Genomic DNA, 20,353 nt, shown 5'->3' with positions numbered 1-20,353 from the left:
GTACTAGGGTTCTTATCCCTGTGTGCTAGAAACTCAGTGTTGTCAATTGACACATTTAAGAAAACCAGACCACCAAATAAAAGCACAAACACTTTTATTTTTAACAGTAGTGTTTTGTTACAATTTAGTGAAACAACAAATAAATACATTCATTGGCCACAGCTATACTTTTACAACCAGTTTGAAACTGATTATATAGCTGAGAAACACTGTTAAACAATAAAAAAGGCAGCTATGCATAAAAAAGCCACTTTAGCTATAAATTACATCTTTCATAAAACTACAACCAGCTATAATGAGTGGTAAGAGTTTCAAAATTAATGACCACCCAAATGAAACGATAAAACAAGAACTGCTAGTCACTGTAGAATTACACACTTAAGCAATGAAATTCACTGTTCTAATTAATGAACCGAAAAAAGGTTTGAAATTGTCATCATGTGCTTCAGTGCAGGATGAGCAGGGAATCGGTAGCCCTTTGATTTCATCAACTCCTTTCGAGACCAAACTTAAAGTGCTTCTAGTGCTTTGGAATTTTTAAGCAAATATTGGGCCAGAAGCTTATCTTTCTCTTTGGTGATGTATTGTGGGAGATGTGTATAAGGAGACAAATGCAAGAATTCAGGTACCCTAGTCAGTGATAAGAATAAATATACAAATCTGAAATTTGGAAGAATCAACTAATGCAGCTGAAAGAACCAAGATATTTTACTTGGAATCTTTTTTTTTTTTTAAAAAGTAATCTTTGCTTATCTGGTCAAATAGGAATGCTACCTAGGAAGGCCTTAGAAAAAATTTACCTTATTTACTTTGAACCCCAAGGATTCACAGAGATAATACATCTTTTCAGATAGTTCTAGGTAGATACCCAACATTATTAGGAAAATAAATAGTTGGCATTCTAAAAAGATCTAATAACTGAAGTTGTCCTCAAAATATACTCAGTTAAGTGCATGTTACCTTGTCACGTAAATATCAAGGTTAACTTCTGTAATTTGGTTATAATGAGAGAACTTAGAAACAAACCCAAAGTAACATTTATAACCATAGGTTTATGCTTATGATGGAGTTCAAAGTTATTTTGTATGGTAAAAAGATGGAATTTCTTTGGCTGTGAACCAGCCTCTCAAAAGACCAAAAATATTTAAAATTTCATTTGTTCCTGTTACGCTTGTGTGAGGTTACTAAATAAGCAATTATTAAAACATTGAATGGTATTTTTTTCATTGAAAGGTATTTTAAGAGTAGAAATAAAACATTCTAATCAAAGTAGAAGACAGAAAAGGACAGTTGTATTAGTTCAGTTCTGAAGAAATAGGTCAGCAGACAATTTTAAGTAGCTATTCATCTTTATGGATGTTGTGACAACTTCCCAATGTTGCCTGTTTCCTTGGCATCTTGAGGTATTCAGCATCTACTTTCCATATAGACACTGGTAGAAAGTGCATTTTAAGATCCTTTATTACCTTAGCCTACCATATATATATATATTTTTTTTTAGATTTGGGATAGGACATTCAAGACAGTTTTAATATAATTCTAGAAGTATTCCAATATTGTTAAACAGTGGATTTATACTTACCTATTTAGTACCTTTACGACAATTTGCTTATTTAGTGCTGGAATTAATTTGAATTAAATTTAATCTGGCTTTGCCCATATATAAGATATAAAAATGGGAAAACTAAAGGAGGAATTATATGTCTTACAAAGTATTGCACTTGAGTTTACTGCCATAATGTATCATGATTTAATTACCTGAGGACAATCCTGATTCAATAGGTACAATCAGCTATATCTTGTTCAGCTAAATCCAATGCTTTTGAAAATGTATTTGTTTTAACTTAGAATTGTACATTTTATGAATAATTCTTAAATGCATCTGTAAACTTGTTTAGTCCCAAGAAGTTTCTACCAAAATCTCCCTATGCAAAAATCACTATTGCTTTCTTGAAGAATCATGCTTAAACTACTACAGATATCTTAATCAGATGAAGTAATCACTTGACCAATTCCACTCAAAGTAGCCACATAATTTTCACTGGTATACTTTCTTCTTGTAGAAATGGCTGTGGCTTTCCAAAGAACACTGCTGGTCATCACTGTAAAGGATTACTGTGGTCTTTTAAAAATGACTGAATAATTTCAGTTGGTATCTTACAATCATGCTTAAAAGAACTATCTTCAATGATTACACGTTTTTTAGATTTTAAAAAAGAATGATACATTGTTAACCTTAATCCTGTGCACTGGTTCACACTAAAATTTTTATTGGGTAGGAATTCTACATAGAATATACCACTGAATATACAGGCTTTGATTTTTCATAGGAAAATTGCCTCCTAATTAGGTGTACAATATAGTATCCCAGTGTGAACACTGGAGTGTGACTTTGGGGACTGCAGTGTACTCTTTCAGAACAAAGATAAAAGTGCAAATATGCAAATACGCATTTGATGTTTCAAAGTCAGGATGTTTGCAGCCATCAATCCTTTTCTTCCACTCCAAACTTCCCATTTTACTTCATTTTGCTATGAAGAGGTCAAAAGTAACAAGTGTGTCCTCTGCTGAACACAGCCACATTTCCAGGCTTTGTTTTCAGTTGCAACAGATAATGGAATGTTTACGTAGATGGAATTTAAACACATTGAATATACACGTTCATGAAAAACAATGGAAGAATCATGGCTTGGTAATGCTTTCAGTTTTGTGGTGTTACATACAAGCTATGGTGATTGCTCATATCTAAATTGCTGCAAGTAAAGAGCAAAGGAGCAGTGTCTGTCACAGGTCCATTCAGGTGGGGAGAGACTGTGTAACTGTTGTTGCCACACCCAGTCATGGTGCCATACCAGCCCAAACCTTGCGAATTTGGTAAACTGCAACAAAAAAGGCAAAAAAGCCACAGGATTGTGAACAGGATATAGGTCACATTGACATGTTTAGTGTTCAGTGACTTTTATATTACAGTTATATCAAATATATTGAAATACATTCTTTGCCAAATAACACAATAGCTTTCTACAAAATGTAATGACTTTAATATCCTTGATTTTATATGACATAGTACAGAAGAATAAATACATCAGGACTTAGAACTTGATTATCAGATAATAATATAGTGCTTATTAAGGACTGGGTTGTATTCTAAGACATGTTTGTGTGTGTGTGTGTGTGTGTGTGTGTGTGTGTGTACAATCTTCACAAACCTATTTAAACTTCATAACAATCCTATTAGATAAATTCTATTACCACTATTTTACAAGTGAAAAACAGGCTAAAAAAGGCATCTAAGTAACTGTCCAGATGAACTGAGAATGGTTTTAGAGTAAGAAGAACACAAGTTTTCCCGTGGCACCTCAGCTTCCCCAGAGTTTCATGTAGGGTTTCTCAGTGGGTTTTGAATAGTACTATAGATAAGGAAACATAATCATGCTAATTGTATTCCTTCCCTGCTCACCAAGCTCTGCCAGCTTTGAACAAACATGGAATTCTGAAATGAGATGGTACCATTTTACGCCCAAATGTATTTCTCAAAGGTAATGCATAGGCTTAGAATTAGATGATAATTCTTTATAGTACAGGTCCCCACTATGGATGTAACATCTACTTTTCTAAAATCCAGTTTAAGTGATCTTATTTATTGACATTTGTCACCAAATCCCCTTTTTTCATATTTGGGTTAAAGCTTACATTTGTTCTTTTCAATCTATTCGGTACTAATCTAGTATATCTACCTTCCTTCTCTTGAACTTCCCAGTCTTGGCAAGTCATCGTCACTATCGTATCGTCTTGGATTGTCGAAAAAGTAAGCTCTGGAACTATAATTGTGACTATTTATCATGCCAGCAGGTGCCTGTGAACAAAGTATTAGATAACATATGAAGATTTACTTTTTAAGAAAGGAGGCTGAGATCTATAATGCTTTTTAGTCTTAAACTTTCCCCAAAAGAGAAAATCGACATAAATGTTCCATTATTATTTTTTTTAATGTTCTATTATTTTTAAAAATAAGGGAAACAGGCACTGGGGAATATTATGATATCATACCAAATTCTGGTTTAATCTCTGCGCCCGGAAAAAGAGTACCACTGACCATGCTGGCACATGTTCCCATAGAAAGAGGACCATTCCAAATACTATATACTCTTCTCCACTTATGTCTTCTATATGAGCCTGTAAACAGAGTATGATAGAGCAATTTTTAAATCTGTTTTATGTATAAGCAGTCAACTGCCACAATTAATTTGCCTCAGGTAGGGTAAGTTAAAACACATTAACTATAGGCACATAAATCTCTAAATTCATATTTAGTGGTTTTCCATATTTTCCATATTTAGTGGTTTCATATCCTTTAAAGGACATAAAAATGCTTTGATGTTAAATAGAATAAAAAGCTATTAACTTTTTCAATCATCAATTTATGAAAATATTTTAATATATCAATAAGTTGGAGTGATCTCATTTTTAGGCTGCATAGTCTGAAGAGAGTTAAAAAAAAACTACTGGTTCTAGCTACTACATAGGTAACATACTACATAGCATTTACTGAGTTACATCTGTAGAGAAATGACACATGTTAAGTTGCTCAGCTCTGCTGTTATTTAAACATATGCTTTTGGGCCTCAACTTCATATTGAATTTGCTTTTATTCTACTAGATGTTGGGAGAGAGAAATGGCAAAAGGAGCAAGGAGAATCTGCTACCTGGAACTACATAAGAAAATTCCTTTCCTTGGAGAAGGGGAAAAAAAAATCTGTTTTCTTTAGAAAGGTAACTGAAATTCTGATAAAACGATATTCCAGAATGCCTTAAAGTCAGTACAAAGTTTAATACAAAGACATGACACGTAGCTATGTCAAATTGCACTTCTTAGGAAGGGGATGGAGAATGCTGGGAAGTTAAATATGATAGTTAGAATACTGGGAATTACTACAGCAAACAGCTGGGTACCCAAGGAGCTATGAATGCTCTCCCATTATCATGACTGATAATATCCAATTTTCATAAAAATCCCTTAAATTTCTAAAACCGAACCAAATATTTAGGTTATATGTAGGTCTCGGGTTTGAGAGAATAAACTCCATCCTCACAAATTAAAAACATACCCATATTCACTAGCTAATGACAGGCAATCTATTTATCTAGAGATATTTTTATTTTATTTATTTATTCATAAGAGACATAGAGAGAGAGGCAGAGGCATAGGCAGAGGGAGAAGCAGGCTCCCCGCAGGCAGCCTGATGCGGGAGTTGGTCCCAGGACCTCGGGACCAGGCCCTGAGCCAAAGGCACTCAACCACTGAGCTACCCAAGCACCCCTATCTAGAGATATGTAAACACTATCCTTGAAAAATTAGTAAAATAGGTTTATGACCAATAGGTTTATGGAAATATTAGTATCATCTACAAAAAAAAAAAAAAAAGAAAGAAAATACTCCTTTGGAAGAAGTTCTCTCTGAAGAATGATTTTAAGTGACACATGTAAATGAGGATATTTGAGCACAGAACTTTATGATTACTGTTAGTAGCTGGAGATAAGTGTTTGTAAGTCAAACACTTAAAATGTTTTCTTAGTTAAGGCTAATTTTATTATTATATTATTTGATTAGCAAAACATGTTAGCTACTTACCTTATCTGAAAGATTATCCCAGCCATAATTAAATGGACTTTCTAATGTATCCTGAGATATGGTGATCACCACTAAATTATAACATGCTCTTGAAGAGTAGAGAAGAATGACTACAGAGCCTACGACAACAGTCTGGCACAGAGACATACCCTAGAAGAGATAAAAACTCATCATCATGACACTGCACATTTGTCATGACAAACTGTTATCCAGATACAACACAGTCACCTCTTGCAATGCACTCTTAGAAAATACTGAGTGAGCACCTATTGAAATAAACTCTTGATTATCTTGCTTTACAATGCCTATTCTTGGAATCATTTGTGTTTAAACTACCCTATTAATACAAATAAGTAATTTGTCAACTTTCCTAATGGCAGCTGGAGGGAGATTTTGTCCTGCCAAGGTTATCTTACTCCCTTAAGTAATATATGAGCAAATAAGTTGGCAAAATTGATACTAATGAGGGAAGTAGTTTAGTCATAATAAGAAAAGAATGGGAAATAGAAGCATTATTTCATTTCATACACTTAATTTCTAATGAGGTACAAAATTAGAATAGAAATAAGCTCCTATGTTATTTGCTTCTTTCTATTAAAGAGTTGATGTGAGTCCCTTAATGACGTCATTATGTTGAGAACAAAATGATATAGGCACTCAAATGCATGTTCAAATCCATAATATTTTAATACCAAGGATTCAATTGTTTCCCCAGATAGAAAACCATACAATTTAGTACTCACTCACAATTTAGTACTCACATTCTGTTGAAGTATATGTACTGGAGAAAAGTGTAGTATAATCTTTTTTACAGGGATTTGTAACCTGGGGTTTGCATTTCAACAATTGGTTTCCTTGGTAATCCTATTTATCTTAAACATTAAAAACGTTATTCGGAGAGGTGACACAATTGCCAAAGAGCCCCATTGCAAAAAACACCAATGTGGTGTTTTGAAAGTTTATGTTCTGGTTGTAACAATGATGGCATTTAGCGCACAAGGGTGGGGGATGCTAGATGATCAGTAATCCTCAGGAGAGTTCTCCACATGAGAGAATTCCTTTCTGACCGTCATAACTTTCCAGTATCCTCTTAGATATTCATGAAGACCTAAAAAATCCTTTTGTAAAGATCTGAGCCAAAACCTAATTGTTTTATATATAAATAATATTTATGTTTGCATAGTTTAAATAGATGCCAACATTTCCAGACACATATATATCATGTAAACTGAGGGAACTTTTCCTTTGTTTTGTTCAGAACTTTATCAAGAATGGTCAAATATTTCAGAAAATCATGAAACTGACAACAATACTGTGTGTGGTATGTAAGGCGCCAACACAATACCCCTGTAACAATCTGTATTTATACTTGTCCCATTCAGTTTCCCATTCAGTTTCTATGGATAGCTAACAAGCATCTGACTAGTACATCATGTCCCAAAATTTACATATTGAAACATTCGTTAATTACTTTCCTTTTATTTCCTCTTTATATAATGGGTAATTATGTTGAATTTTTGAAGTTATGTTTGTAGGCAGATTAATAATTTGTTAATTGCAGGATAGAAAGAGTTTATTAAAAATACTTAGAAGAGTGTGATGGGTTTGGTAGGATTAAGAGGATTATTATAACTGATTTCTTTATAAGAACACCACATTTTAGAGGTACATAAGAAGAACTAAAAGATAAAAGATACCTTGAAAGATGTTGAAAGGGTACCTTTTTTGAGCTTACTCACTACCATAACAAAAAGTATATGTGACAATAAATAAACCCTAGCAAGACTAAAATTTTCTAAAGTCAAGGCTATAATTTTCTACAGTGTGCATTTTTATTTTTGTGAATCCCCAAAAAAGTTGTTAATAAAAAAGCTAATCTAAAACCAATCCAGATCCAATTTTAAAAGTACTATATTATTAAAGAAACATTAGGTAACAAGAAGTTAGAATGCTGTAAACATTACCATTCCTTTAATCATAAGTAACTTTACAGAGAAATAAAATGACTACTAAAAAGACATAATAGGGAAAGACTCTGCTTATACCTGTAAATACTATAAAAACTAAAAAAGGGAGAAAAGAGCAAAGAATCAATAACACTGAGGCTATTAATAAAATAAAACAAAATTACAGCTAGATTACATACATATAACAATGAAAGAAGCCCACTAATTTAGAAAACAAATTAAGATTGTTCAAGCAAAGCACAGGATTACAAAACAAAACAAAACAAATGGAAACTGTTGTCAAAAAGTTAAAGAAAATCTTCCTAAAATGAATAGAGTCATAGTAGGCAATTCTCCTCAGGAGCAATCCTCAAGGTATCTTTCTCCCTTCCTCCATCTCTGACACCTACACCACTTTTTCAGTAATTCCATTCCAGACAAGGGAAGAGTTACACCTCACTCCAGGATGCATATTATTAACACACTGGTATGCATGTCATTGACTATAGTTCAGTATTTGTTTACAGGTATTTTTAAATACAGATATGCAGAAACTTCAACTTACCATTCACTGAGTTTTGATAAATGTGTATACCAGTATAACCAAATCTCTACCAAAGCAGAGAATATTATCATCACTCTAGAAAGTTCCTCACACCCCTTCCCATCACCCAAAACCTCAGAAATGTATACTCTTCTGCTTCTGTTTTTACCACAACTTAGTTCTGAACTTCATATAAATGGGACCAGAGAATATGAACTCTTGTGGTTTCACTCAGCATGTTTTCTGCTTCATCCATGTTGTCGGATGTTTCAGTAGTTTTTGGTCTTTCTATTGCCGAGGTAGATAATTAGAATGACCAACTCCGGGGATCCCTGGGTGGCTCAGGGGTTTCGGGCTTGCCTTTGGCCCAGGGCGCGATCCTGGAGTCCCTGGATCGAGTCCCGCGTCGGGCTCCTGGCATGGAGCCTGCCTCTCCCTCTGCCTGTGACTCTGCCTCTCCCTCTCTCTCTCTCTCTCTCCCCCTATGTCTATCATAAATAAATAAATAAATCTTAAAAAAAAAATGACCAACTCCTTCTGGTTTGCTCAAGAGTTTCCTAGTTTTAGCACTGAAAAGTCCCACATCCCAGAAAACTTCTCAGCCCCAAAGAAACCAGGACAGTTAATCACACTAATTTCACTGTATAATTACATGAGATTGTTTCTATGACAGTTTCTTCTCTTGATGCACATTTTCTATAAATATTCTTATAAAATCTTTTTGTGAACATGTGCTTTCACTTCTTTGTGGTAAATGCCTAAGAATGGAATTACTGGGTCATATGGTAGGTATAAGTTCAGCTGTAGAGGAAACTACCAGATCTTTTTCCAAAATGGATGTACAATTTTACACTTCCAATAAAGTATGAGAGTTCCAGTTGCTCCACATCCTAGTGAACATTAGGGGTTTTCAATCTTTCTAATTATAGCCATGCTGGTAGATGTGTAGTAGTATCTCATTTTGGTTTTAATCTACATTTCTCTGAAGACTGCGTTTGGCTTATTAGCCATTTGTATTATCTTCTTTGTGAAAAATCTATTCATATCTTTTACCACTTCTAAATTGTTTTTTTTTAATTGAGTTGTAGGAGATCTCTATATATGCTGGAAATAAGTCCCTTGTCAGAAATATGTATTGCAAATATTTTCTTGAAGTCTGTGGTTTGCCTTTGCATTTTCTTAGACTTTTTTTTGGATGAGAAAGTTGAACTTTTAATTAAGTCTAATTTATCAATTTTTTCCTTCTGATTACTTTCTATGACCCAAGACATCTTTGCTTACACCCAAGTTGTAAAAATATTCTTCTGTATTTCCTTTTAGAAGCTTTAGAGTATTTTCATTTATTTTTAGGTCTATGATCCATTTTGAAATTTTTTTGTATGGGTATAGTATGAGATGGAGTTAGGGGTTAATTTTCTTTCATATGGATATCCAGTTTTTCCAGCCTTATTAGTTAAAAAGCTTTCATTTTCCCTTTGGATTGCTTTAGTACTTTTGTCAAAAATCAAAAGATGTTACAAATGTGGATTGATTTCTAGGCTTTCTATTCTGTTCCATTGATCTGTTTGCCTCTATGCCAGTCATACAGTGTTTTAATTATTGTAGCTTTATACTAAATTTCAAAGCTATGTAGTGTAAGTCCCCTGCTTTTTAAGGGTTTCCTTCTCCATTATTCAGTATAATAGCCATTAGCTACATGTGAGTATTTACATTCATATTAAATTAAAATAAATTACTTACTTGAGAGAGAGAGAGATAAAGAATGAAAGAGAGAGCACGAAGGGGAGGCTGGGGCTGAGGGAGAGGGTGAGAGAAAGAGAGAAGGAGAGGAGAGGGAGTAGCAGACACTTCACTAAGCAGGAAGCCCAGTGTGGGGCCTGATTCCAGGACTCTGAGATTGGACCCTGAGGTCAGGACCCTGAGATCAGGACCCGAGCCAAAGGCTGACACTATCAATTGTGCCACCCAGGCACTCCCTATAAAGGACTCTTAACTCAGGAAACATACTGAGGGTTGCTGGAGAGGAGGTGGTTAGGAGGATGGGGTTCTGGGTGATGGGTGTAAGGAGAGCACATGATGTAATGAGCACTGGGTGTTATATGCAACTGATGAATCACTGAACTCTACCTCTGAAAGTAATAATATACTATATGTTAATTAATTGCATTAAAATTTTTAAAAAATTAAATGATCAGATCTTCTGTCACAATAGCTACCTTTCAAGTGCTCAAATGTTACACATGGCTCGTTACCACACTGAATAATGCAGATATAAAATACTCTCATCATTGCACAAAGTTCTGTTAGAGTACTACTTTAGAAGTATTTTTAAGTCCTTTTCATTTCCACATAAATTTTAGAATAAAGTTGCCAATTTCTGTTTTAAAGAAACTCATGGTAGAGTTATGATTAGGATTTCTTTGAATCTGTAGATTATTTTGGGAAGAATTGCCATCTTAACAATACTGCATCTTCCAATCCATGAGCAATTGTCTCCATTGATTTAAGTCTTCTTTAATTTCTCTCAGCAATATTTTGTAGTTTTTTCAGTATAGAGGTATCGTATTTTGGAAAATTTGTTCTGAAGTATTTTGTTTTTTTATGCTAATATAAATGTGTGTTTTTAAAAATTTCATCTTCTAATTATCCGGCCTTGGCTATATATAAAAATACAATATAATTTTATTATATTTTTTTAATTTTTATATATTTTTTTATATGAAAATACAATATAATTTTTGTATTTTGAACTTGCATCCTGAGAACCTGCTGCATTCACTCATAAGTTCTAGTAGTTATTGAGTAGTTATTTAAATATATTGTCATTTAAGATGTTCTACCAAAGCAATTCTGTTGTCTGCAATTAAAGAGTTTTACTTTTTTATTTCCAATTTTATACTTTAAAATTTTTTTTTCTTGGAATATTGAGTAGAAATAGTGAGAAGGAGCTCATTGCTTTGTTCCCAACCCTAGGGACAAAACAATACTTTAAGTATGATTTCATTGTATATTTTTTATAGATGCCTTTTATCAGATCAAGGAATATTCTTAATATTCTATATTCTGTTTGTTGTTTTAAATCAAGGAGGGTGCTGAATTTTGTGAAATGTATTTTCTACAGCTATTCAAATTGCTATTTGTTTTATTCTCTTCTCAGAATGTAGTGAATTAAATTGATTGATTTTCAAACGTTAAACCTATTTTGCATTCCTGGGATAAACTCTTCTTGGTCATGATTTATTATCCTTTTTATATGTTGCTTAGATTCTGCATCTTTAAGTATAAGGGACACTAGTTTGTGATTTTTGTTTTGTAATATCTTCGTCAAGTTTGGTACCACAGTAATGCTGTCCTCATTAAATATATCAGAAAGTGTTCCTTCTTTTTTTTTTTTTCAAAAGAATTTAATATTAGTATTATTTTTTCTTTAAGTATTTGATAAAATTAACTAGTGAAACCATCTGAACCAAAGAGTTTTCTTTGAGGGAAATTTCTGATAACAAATTAAATTTCCTTAATAAGCACAGGGTTATTCCGATTTTATATTTTGCCTTCTAACAATTTGTTAAGTTGTATTTTTAAAGCAACTTGTCCATTTCCTTTAAGTTGTCAAATTTGCCCACGCAGAGTTGTTCATAATATTCCTTCATTTTTCTTTTAATGCCTAGTAATATCTATAGTGATATTCTCTCTTTTATTCATGGTATTGGCAGTTTGTTTTTTCACTCTGCTTTTTCCTGTACACAAAATTTGTCGATCTATTCACAAAATTAACTTTTGGCTTTAATTTCTTTATTGTTATTTTCTGTTTCACTGATTTCTATTCTTATCTTTATTATTGCATCCTTCCACTTATTTTGCCTACCTTTCCAAATTAACTTTGTCCTAGTTTCCTCTTGTAGTTCCTTTTTTTTTTTTTAAATCTTTTTTTTTTAATTTTTATTTATTTATGATAGTCACAGAGAGAGAGAGAGAGGCAGAGATACAGGCAGAGGGAGAAGCAGGCTCCATGCACCGGGAGCCTGACGTGGGATTCAATCCCGGGTCTCCAGGATCGCGCCCTGGGCCAAAGGCAGGCGCCAAACCGCTGTGCCACCCAGGGATCCCACCTCTTGTAGTTTCTAAGGTGAAATCTTAGGTTACGATTTTGTATCTCTCTTCTATTCTAATATATAGCATTTAAGGATATATTTTTTCTCTTCAAGCACTATTTTGAGCAACATCCTACAATTCTTGGTATATTGTATTTCATTTTTCTTCTACATGAAATATTTTCTAATTTCCCTTGTGATTTCTTCCTTTTCCCATGAGTTATTTAGAACTATGTTGTATAATTTGGAATTATAAAATTTGGAATTTTAGACATCATAATGTTATTGATATTTAACTGCCTTATGGCAAGAGAATACTCTGAATCCAACTCTTTTGAATGTATTGATACTTGTCTTATGGTCCACTGTATGGTTTATTTTGATGACCATTTCCATGCTCAGTTGAAAAGAATGTGTATTCTCCAGTTACTGAGAGTCAATTAACTCAGGGGTTGATAATGTCGTTCAGAGTTTTTGTACTGATTCTTTGTTTTCAATTGTTGAGGGTGGGGCATTAAAATCTCCAACTATAATTGTATAGATTCCCCACCTCCTCTATTTCTTCCTATTTGGTAAATCTTTTTTCTACTTTATTCCCTACTGTTTTGGATTCATGTGCATATTTATAATTTTTAAAATTTAAATTCAATTAGCCAACATATAGTACATCATTAGTTTCAGATGAAGAGTTCAATGATTCATCAGTTGCATATAACACCCAGTGCTCATCACAAAACGTGCCTTCCTTAATGCCCATATTTATAATTTTTATCTCTTTCTGATTAAATGTACCTCTTTATATTTGGTTATATTCTTTGCTTCCTGATGAAAGGTATCTTTATATCTGGTAATATTCTGTCTTTAAGTCTATTTTATCTGATGTTAGAGGGCCTTTTATGCATACTGAAAGCAACGTAGTTTCCGTCTATTTTTGATAGCTGTATCTTTTTTTATAAAGTGCCATTTTGACAGTCTCTACTTTTTAATGGGAATGTTTGGTCCATTAACGTTGAATATAATTGGTGATATGTTTGGATTTAGACCTTACATTTTACTGTTTTTCTGCTTGTTCCTCTTGTGTTTTGTTGTTGGTCTTGTTTTTCCTCTATCTCTTATGTCCTGTGTTCTTTTGGGTTAGTCTAATATTTTTTAGAATTTCATTTATCTTTTGGATTTTTAACTGTTCTTCACTAGTTTTTGTTTTTGCCTTAAATGGTTGCTCTAGGGCAGTAGTTCTTAAAGTGTGGTCAAGGGACCTTAAAGACCAAAATCAAAATGACTTAAAAAAATGATTTAACAAAGACACTGAGATGTTATTTACCTATTGTACTGTAATTCTCTTTTGAATGTACAACAGAGTTTTCCAGACTAAGTGATGTCAACACTTTGTGTGCATGTGTATTCTTGTGTTTTCTTGAATTCCTATTATAATAGTATTAGCGTATAAATAGGTGCATTTTCAGAGATTAATTTAGCTTGTTCTTTTACTTTTACTGGGTTCTTACTAGGTTTCTTTGGTTATACCTGCTGTATCTGCTGAAACCCCATTATCACCCAATAAGTAGTTATTTTGAAATCCTTGTATCTCCATGGAAGTACAAGAATTGGTACTCCTGATAGATTTGTTTTACAATATTTAAGAACTTTCTTCAAAAAACTTAAAAAACTTTAAATTTGATGTTAAACTCGTTTTATAAATTAATCATATATTACTCTAAAATGAAAAAATATTTTTTCATATTTAAGAATGAATTATTGGCTTAAGAATGGGGAATTATTTTTTAATGGATATAGAGCTTCAGTATGGGATAATGAAATGTTCTGGAGATACATAGTGTTGATGGTTGCACAACAGTATGAATATACTTAATGCCACTGAACTGTACACTTAAAAAATAATATGTATATTCTACCACAATAAAAAATATCTTTCTCAACACACATCTCTGTTTACCTCTAAGATGCTGAGAAAGATGAAAGTGATTAGAATTCTATGACTCAATAAAGAAAGGAATCTACCTCAAAGGAACTGGATGAAATTGATTTCTGTTTTGTTTCATCAAATAAAATGTAATGAAAATTATCTTTCGGGGATCCCTGGGTGGCGCAGCGGTTTGGCGCCTGCCTTTGGCCCAGGGCGCGATCCTGGAGACCCGGGATCGAATCCCACGTCGGGCTCCCGGTGCATGGAGCCTGCCTCTCCCTCTGCCTGTGTCTCTGCCTCTCTCTCTCTCTCTGTGTGACTATCATAAATAAATAAAAATAAAAACAAAACAAAACAAAATTATCTTTCAATAGGCTTTGCAAATGTTAATAATTTACCTTATTGTGTCTTCTATGACGGAAACTTTTTGAATAGTATATGGCCCAATGAGGCTACAGCATCATCTTGAGACCAATCATTCAGAGTTTAAAAGCAAAAGGAATGGAAAATTTAAATGCAGGTGTGGTTTTAAAATACCAAAAGTTGTTTTTATAACTTTCCAAACCAGAAATGAAAAAGTCATTCAAACATTTCACAGACTACATTATTATACTGCATTGGCTAATAAAGCACACACAGTAGCTGAGAAACCAGTAAAGTCTTATACAGCTGACATTGCTGAATGCCTACTGGATGGGAAGTCCATTCAGGAAATTATGACATTGCCATTTTGCAATAATACAGGAATTCACTGATTTATTTTTTTTTTAATTTTTATTTATTTATGATAGGAACACAGTGAGAGAGAGAGAGAGGCAGAGACACAGGCAGAGGGAGAAGCAGGCTCCATGCACCGGGAGCCTGACGTGGGATTCGATCACTGGTCTCCAGGATCGCGCCCCGGGCCAAAGGCAGGCGCCAAACCGCTGCGCCACCCAGGGATCCCGGAATTCACTGATTTAAAGATTTAACTGAAAACAAAGAATCTAATATTTTGTCTACAGATTTATATTTTTGTCTTACAAATAAATGAACCTGATGTAGCAGGACTAATTTTGTTCATATTCATCTGGTGTCAGGACCAGCTAATCATTCAGGAAGATATTCTTTTAGGGCAATCTGGAGAAGAAAGATAAGTGATTGAAATATCCTAAGTGTTGAAAACTCTTCTGATTGTTTATTGTGGGTCATCTGTGTTGATATGTTCACTAATGGTGCAAAAGCAATTGTAACTAAAACTTCTGGGCCTTAGCACAAATAAAGCAGTGATACCAAATTGTGTAGTATTCTTTACTGCGTCACATTCCCAATTAAAAAAAAAAAAAGTTTCACTTAAGAATATCCTTGATGGGGATCCCTGGGTGGTGCAGTGGTTTGGCGCTTGCCTTTGGCCCAGGGCGCGATCCTGGAGACCTGGGATCGAATCCCACGTCAGGCTCCCGGTGCATGGAGCCTGCTTCTCCCTCTGCCTATGTCTCTGCCTCTCTCTCTCTCTGTCTCTCTGTGACTATCATAAATAAATAAAAATTAAAAAAAAAATTAAAAAAAAAAAAAAGAATATCCTTGATGGGGGATCCCTGGGTGGCGCAGCGGTTTGGCGCCTGCCTTTGGCCCAGGGCGCGATCCTGGAGACCCGGGATCGAATCCCACGTCGGGCTCCCGGTGCATGGAGCCTGCTTCTCCCTCTGCCTGTGTCTCTGCCTCTCTCTCTGCCTGTGTCTTTGGCTCTGTCTCTCCTATCTCTCAAGAATAAATAAATAAAATCTTTAAAAAAAAAAAAAGAATATCCTTGATGAAGCACTGAAAATTTTAATTACCAACCCTAGAGTTTGTGTCTATTTAACATTCTGTGTGATGAAATGAGACATACACTAAAGCAATTCTACTGCATGCTGAGGTATTGTGGTTGTCTTGAGTAAAAGCACTTATGTGGTTGTTTGACTTGTGAGCCGAAGTAGCCATTTTTTCCCTCAGAACACCATTTTTTACTTAACAGACAACTATGAAAGACAAACAATGGTTATTCACACTTGGTTACTGGATATATATTCTTTTGAAAATAAATGAAATGAGTCTGTCACTTCAAGGAAAATATATGACACTATTGCCAATGGTGAAATATATATTTTCAAATTAAAATTAGAATTTTTGAAAACTTGTAAGCACTTATGTTCATGATAAGACTGGGATGGCAGCTTCTGAAAACTTAAACACCTTTCTGATGAGGTTGGAGGTGATATTAACAAACATGAATTAGAATATTCAATGAAATGTATCATCATTTTGAAAATCTGTGACCAGTATCTTCCAGTATGATCAATGCACGATGCTACACCATCTTTCAAACAGCAAGAGAGACAAATGGTAGTACAGAAAGTTCACTAATATGGTTTTAGATTTCACATGGCAACTAACCTTCAAGAAACCTCCACTTCAGATTTTTGGTATAGTATTAAAGAAGAATATCACAATTATCTGAAAAGGTTATTAAAATTCTCCTCCATTTTTCAACTACATATATGTGTGAGGATTTTCTTCATATACTTCAACCTAAAGGACATATCACAACAGATTGAATGCAGAAGCAAACATGAAAATCCAACTGTCTTCCATTAAGTCAGAAATTAAAGAGGTCTGCAAAATGTAAAACAATCTTGATCTTCTAATTTATTTTTGATTTGGAAAATACAATTATTTTCATAAAAACATGCTATACTGGATTTATTATTGTTATTTTAAGTGAATAAACAAATATTTTTTGAATTTCTCAATTTTTATTTCTAACAATGTATATATAAGTAGATATAATTTATGTAAACAATAGCTCTTTGGGGTTCTCAATAATTTTCAGGGTTGTAATGGGGTCTTGAGACCAAGTTTGAGAACCACTACTCTAGAGATTATAAGATATATCCTTAACTTTTCACAGTCTGTTAATATCATACCACTTGACAGAAAATGTAAGAAATTTGCAACCATATGGATGCATTTATTGCCTGTCCTTTATTCTGTAGTTGCTATGGTTGTTATATATACTATATAGAGAATTATATACGTACATATGTAAGCCTCACATTATAAGTTTAGCTTTGCCCAGTCATATTTCTTTTTTAGAAATTAAGAAATTATATTTACCCACATATTTACTATTTCCTGTGTTCTTCATTCCGTCCTGGACCGATGAAATTCAAGCTGACTTTATTTCCCTTTAGTCTGTAGAATTTTCTTAACATTTCTTGTAATTCAGGTCTGTTGGTAACTAACCCTCTTAGTTCTATTGGAAGATGCTTTTATTTTTCATCATTCTTTATATTCTTTATATTTTGATTGGATATAGATTTCAGAGTTGACCACATTTTTCCTTCAGCATGTTAAAGATGTTTCCACGTCTTCTGGCCTCCCTTATTTCTGATGAGAAGTAATTGATCATTTGAATCAAAGTTCTTTTATTTATGTGTCAGTTTTCTCTGATCTCAAGATTTCCTTTTTATTTTTGGTTTTAAGCACTTTGACTATAATGAACCTAGGCAAGATCTTTTTTCTTTTCTTTTCTTTCTTTCTTTTTTAATATTTTCTTTATATTTATCCTGATTGGGGTTGCTGAACTTCATATAATTGTAAATTTATGTCTTTCATCAAAAGTGGAAAATTTCAATCATTATTTCTTCAAATATTTTTTCCAATGTCATTTTCTCTCTCTTTTCCTTTGGGGATTCCCCTAATACATACTTAGGTCCTGAGATTCTGTTCATTTTATTATCTTCTTCCCCTCACCCTCCTCTGTTTTTCAAATTGGATACTTTGTTGTTTTAAGTTCATTGACTTTTTCTTCTTTCATCTCCTATCTGCTGTTAAGCCCAACTGATGACTTTTTAATTTTAAATATTGTGCTTCTTAATTCTTCAATTTCTTTTAATAGTTTTTATTTCTCCTAAGATTTCTATTGACTTATTTATCAAAGCATATTTTCCTTGAGCATATTTAAGCATACTATAAAATCTCTGTCTGATATAGTGAACATCTAAGTCATCTGGAAGGGAGATTGCCTCCAATGATTGCTTTTTGAGCATGAGTTGTATTTTTCCTGTTTCCTCATATACCCAGTAACCTTGAATTGTATTCTGGACCTTGTGAATGATGTATTTTAAAGAGTCTGGATTCTGTTATACTCTTCTGAAAAGTACTGATTTTTTCTTTTCTTTTTTTTTTTTTAAAGCAAAAATTAACTTGGCTAGACTCAAATACCAAACTACCCCTAAGCATGGAGAGCTGAAATATCCTTAACTGTGGCTCTTGAATTCTGTCCTGCTAATGTGTAGTTTAGGTATTAGATTATAATTTGGCTGAATTTATCATCAAAATTTGTGTCTTCCTCTATCTGGCTGTCTTCTTCCTGAAATTCCCTACTCACTTTCCATATGTGGTAATTACTTGAATTTTGTCTTCTGATTCTTCAGGCAAGTAAAACAGAGGTTTTCTCTTCAAGTTTTGGCTGCCCCATGGATGAGAACTTCCCTCAGGCTAAAAGCTGTAAAAAACAGGAAACTTACTCAGTGTCATTTTCTTCTTCTAAGTGGTTGTTCTCCAGTGCCTTCAGTGCTTTTTATATTTTGTCCAGAATTTATCACTGCTATCTGTGGAAGTTTTGTCCAATAGAAGCTTCTAAGTCATTACCAAAAGCAAAATCCTACATGTATTTTTTTGAAATCATCTCACAAATGCTATTTCCATTTTGAAATTAAAATGCCAAACTAAGCATCAACAATAAGAAAACAAAGTAATAGCAATTAGTAAATTAAAAAATATACAGTTGAAAAAAAATATACAGTTGAAAAAAAATATACAGTTGATCCTTGAACAACAGGTTTGAACTGTATGGGTCTACTTAAACACAGATTTTTTGTTTTAATATTATATAGTATTGTAAATATATTTTCTCTTCCTTGTGATTTTTTTAAAAGATTATTTATTTATTTATTTATTTGAGAGAGAGAGAGAGAGAGAGCGTGCACACAAGTGAGAGCACAAGCAAGGGGGACGGTCAGAGGGAGCAAGAGAAGCAGACTTCCTGCTGAGCAAGGAGCCCCGATTTGGTGCTTAATCCCAGGACCCCAGGATAATGACCTGAGCCAAAGACAGTTAAACAACTGAGCTACCCAGGCACCCCTTCCTTATTATTTTCTTAATAACATTTCCCCCTCTAGTTTACTTTATTATAACAGTATATAATACATATACAAAGTATGTGTTTAACTGTTTATATTATTGGTAAGGTTCTACTCAATAGTAGGTTATTAATAGTTAAATTTTGGGGGAGTCAGTGTGTCCACTATACTTAAAAAATACAATGATATTAGAAGATGTTTTGGGGGAGCCAAAATTATATTGGATTTTATTTTAATTTTTAAAAAAGATTTATTTATTTATTTGAAAGATACAATGAGTGGAGGAAGAGGCAGAGGGAGAGTGAGAGAGAATCTCAAGCAGATTCCTCGAGGAGCATGGATCCCCTACATGGGGTTCAATCCAGGGTTCAAACCCTGAGATCATGACCTGAACCAAAATCAAGAATCAGCCACTTAACCAACTGAGCCACCCAGGCACCCATTTGCACATGGATTTTAAACCGTGCAGTGGGTAGTGCCCCCAATCCCTTTGTTGTTCAAGGGTCAACTGAATTTTGATGATTATAAACTCTGAAGAGTTTCAAAAATAGTTTCATGTTGCAAAGACCATGAAATTAGATCTCTGGCTCCTATGGATTTTTAAAAATGGGACAAGTATGTGGTGGAAGAAACATAATAGGAAGTAAGACTTGGGGTATAAAAGAACTGGAAAAATGAAGGGAGTAAGGTAAAGAAGTGCCTCATCTTAAGATGATAGAATAAATCCTTATAATTCAGGAGAGAAATTAGAGCAAAATATTGGGAAGGTGGTAATCATATCTATTACAAAGGATGGTGCAGCCTCTATTTCTCTGCCATCGTGCTCCCCAAATTTGGGTTAAGTCATATTTCAGGATGGTGGAAGAAAGACACTCATAGTATTTTAGACTATTTCTTTAATTATGGCTTAAATTACCACAAACCACTGCTTTGGTCTTATAGGATCAGTTCATCTGCATGAAAGATCAGAAATATCAGTGAAATCGAATGTCACTGTGTCTCTGCAAGATGTTGATGCTGTTTTCTATTCCAATATATTAAATTAATATGC

At 33.7% G+C, this 20,353-nt stretch overlaps 1 protein-coding gene across 1 annotated transcript in view; it reads right to left on the bottom strand.

Annotated features, from left to right (window-relative positions):
• Window positions 1-77: 77 nt before the first annotated feature.
• Window positions 78-20,353, bottom strand: part of GPR137C (G protein-coupled receptor 137C) — a 65,053-nt gene continuing 44,777 nt past the window's right edge. The window contains exons 4-7 of the mRNA XM_026000687.2: window positions 5,633-5,782; window positions 4,051-4,176; window positions 3,738-3,856; window positions 78-2,879 (exon numbers count right to left, since the gene is read on the bottom strand). Coding sequence (XP_025856472.1) covers window positions 2,702-2,879; window positions 3,738-3,856; window positions 4,051-4,176; window positions 5,633-5,782 — 573 coding nt within the window. The 3' untranslated portion in view covers window positions 78-2,701. The remainder of the gene's footprint in view (window positions 2,880-3,737; window positions 3,857-4,050; window positions 4,177-5,632; window positions 5,783-20,353) is intronic.

Source organism: Vulpes vulpes, chromosome 6 (assembly GCF_048418805.1).
Source record: "Vulpes vulpes isolate BD-2025 chromosome 6, VulVul3, whole genome shotgun sequence".
Lineage (NCBI taxonomy): Eukaryota > Metazoa > Chordata > Mammalia > Carnivora > Canidae > Vulpes > Vulpes vulpes.
Note: the sequence above shows the minus strand (reverse complement) of the source record. Positions and strands in the feature narration are given on the sequence as shown.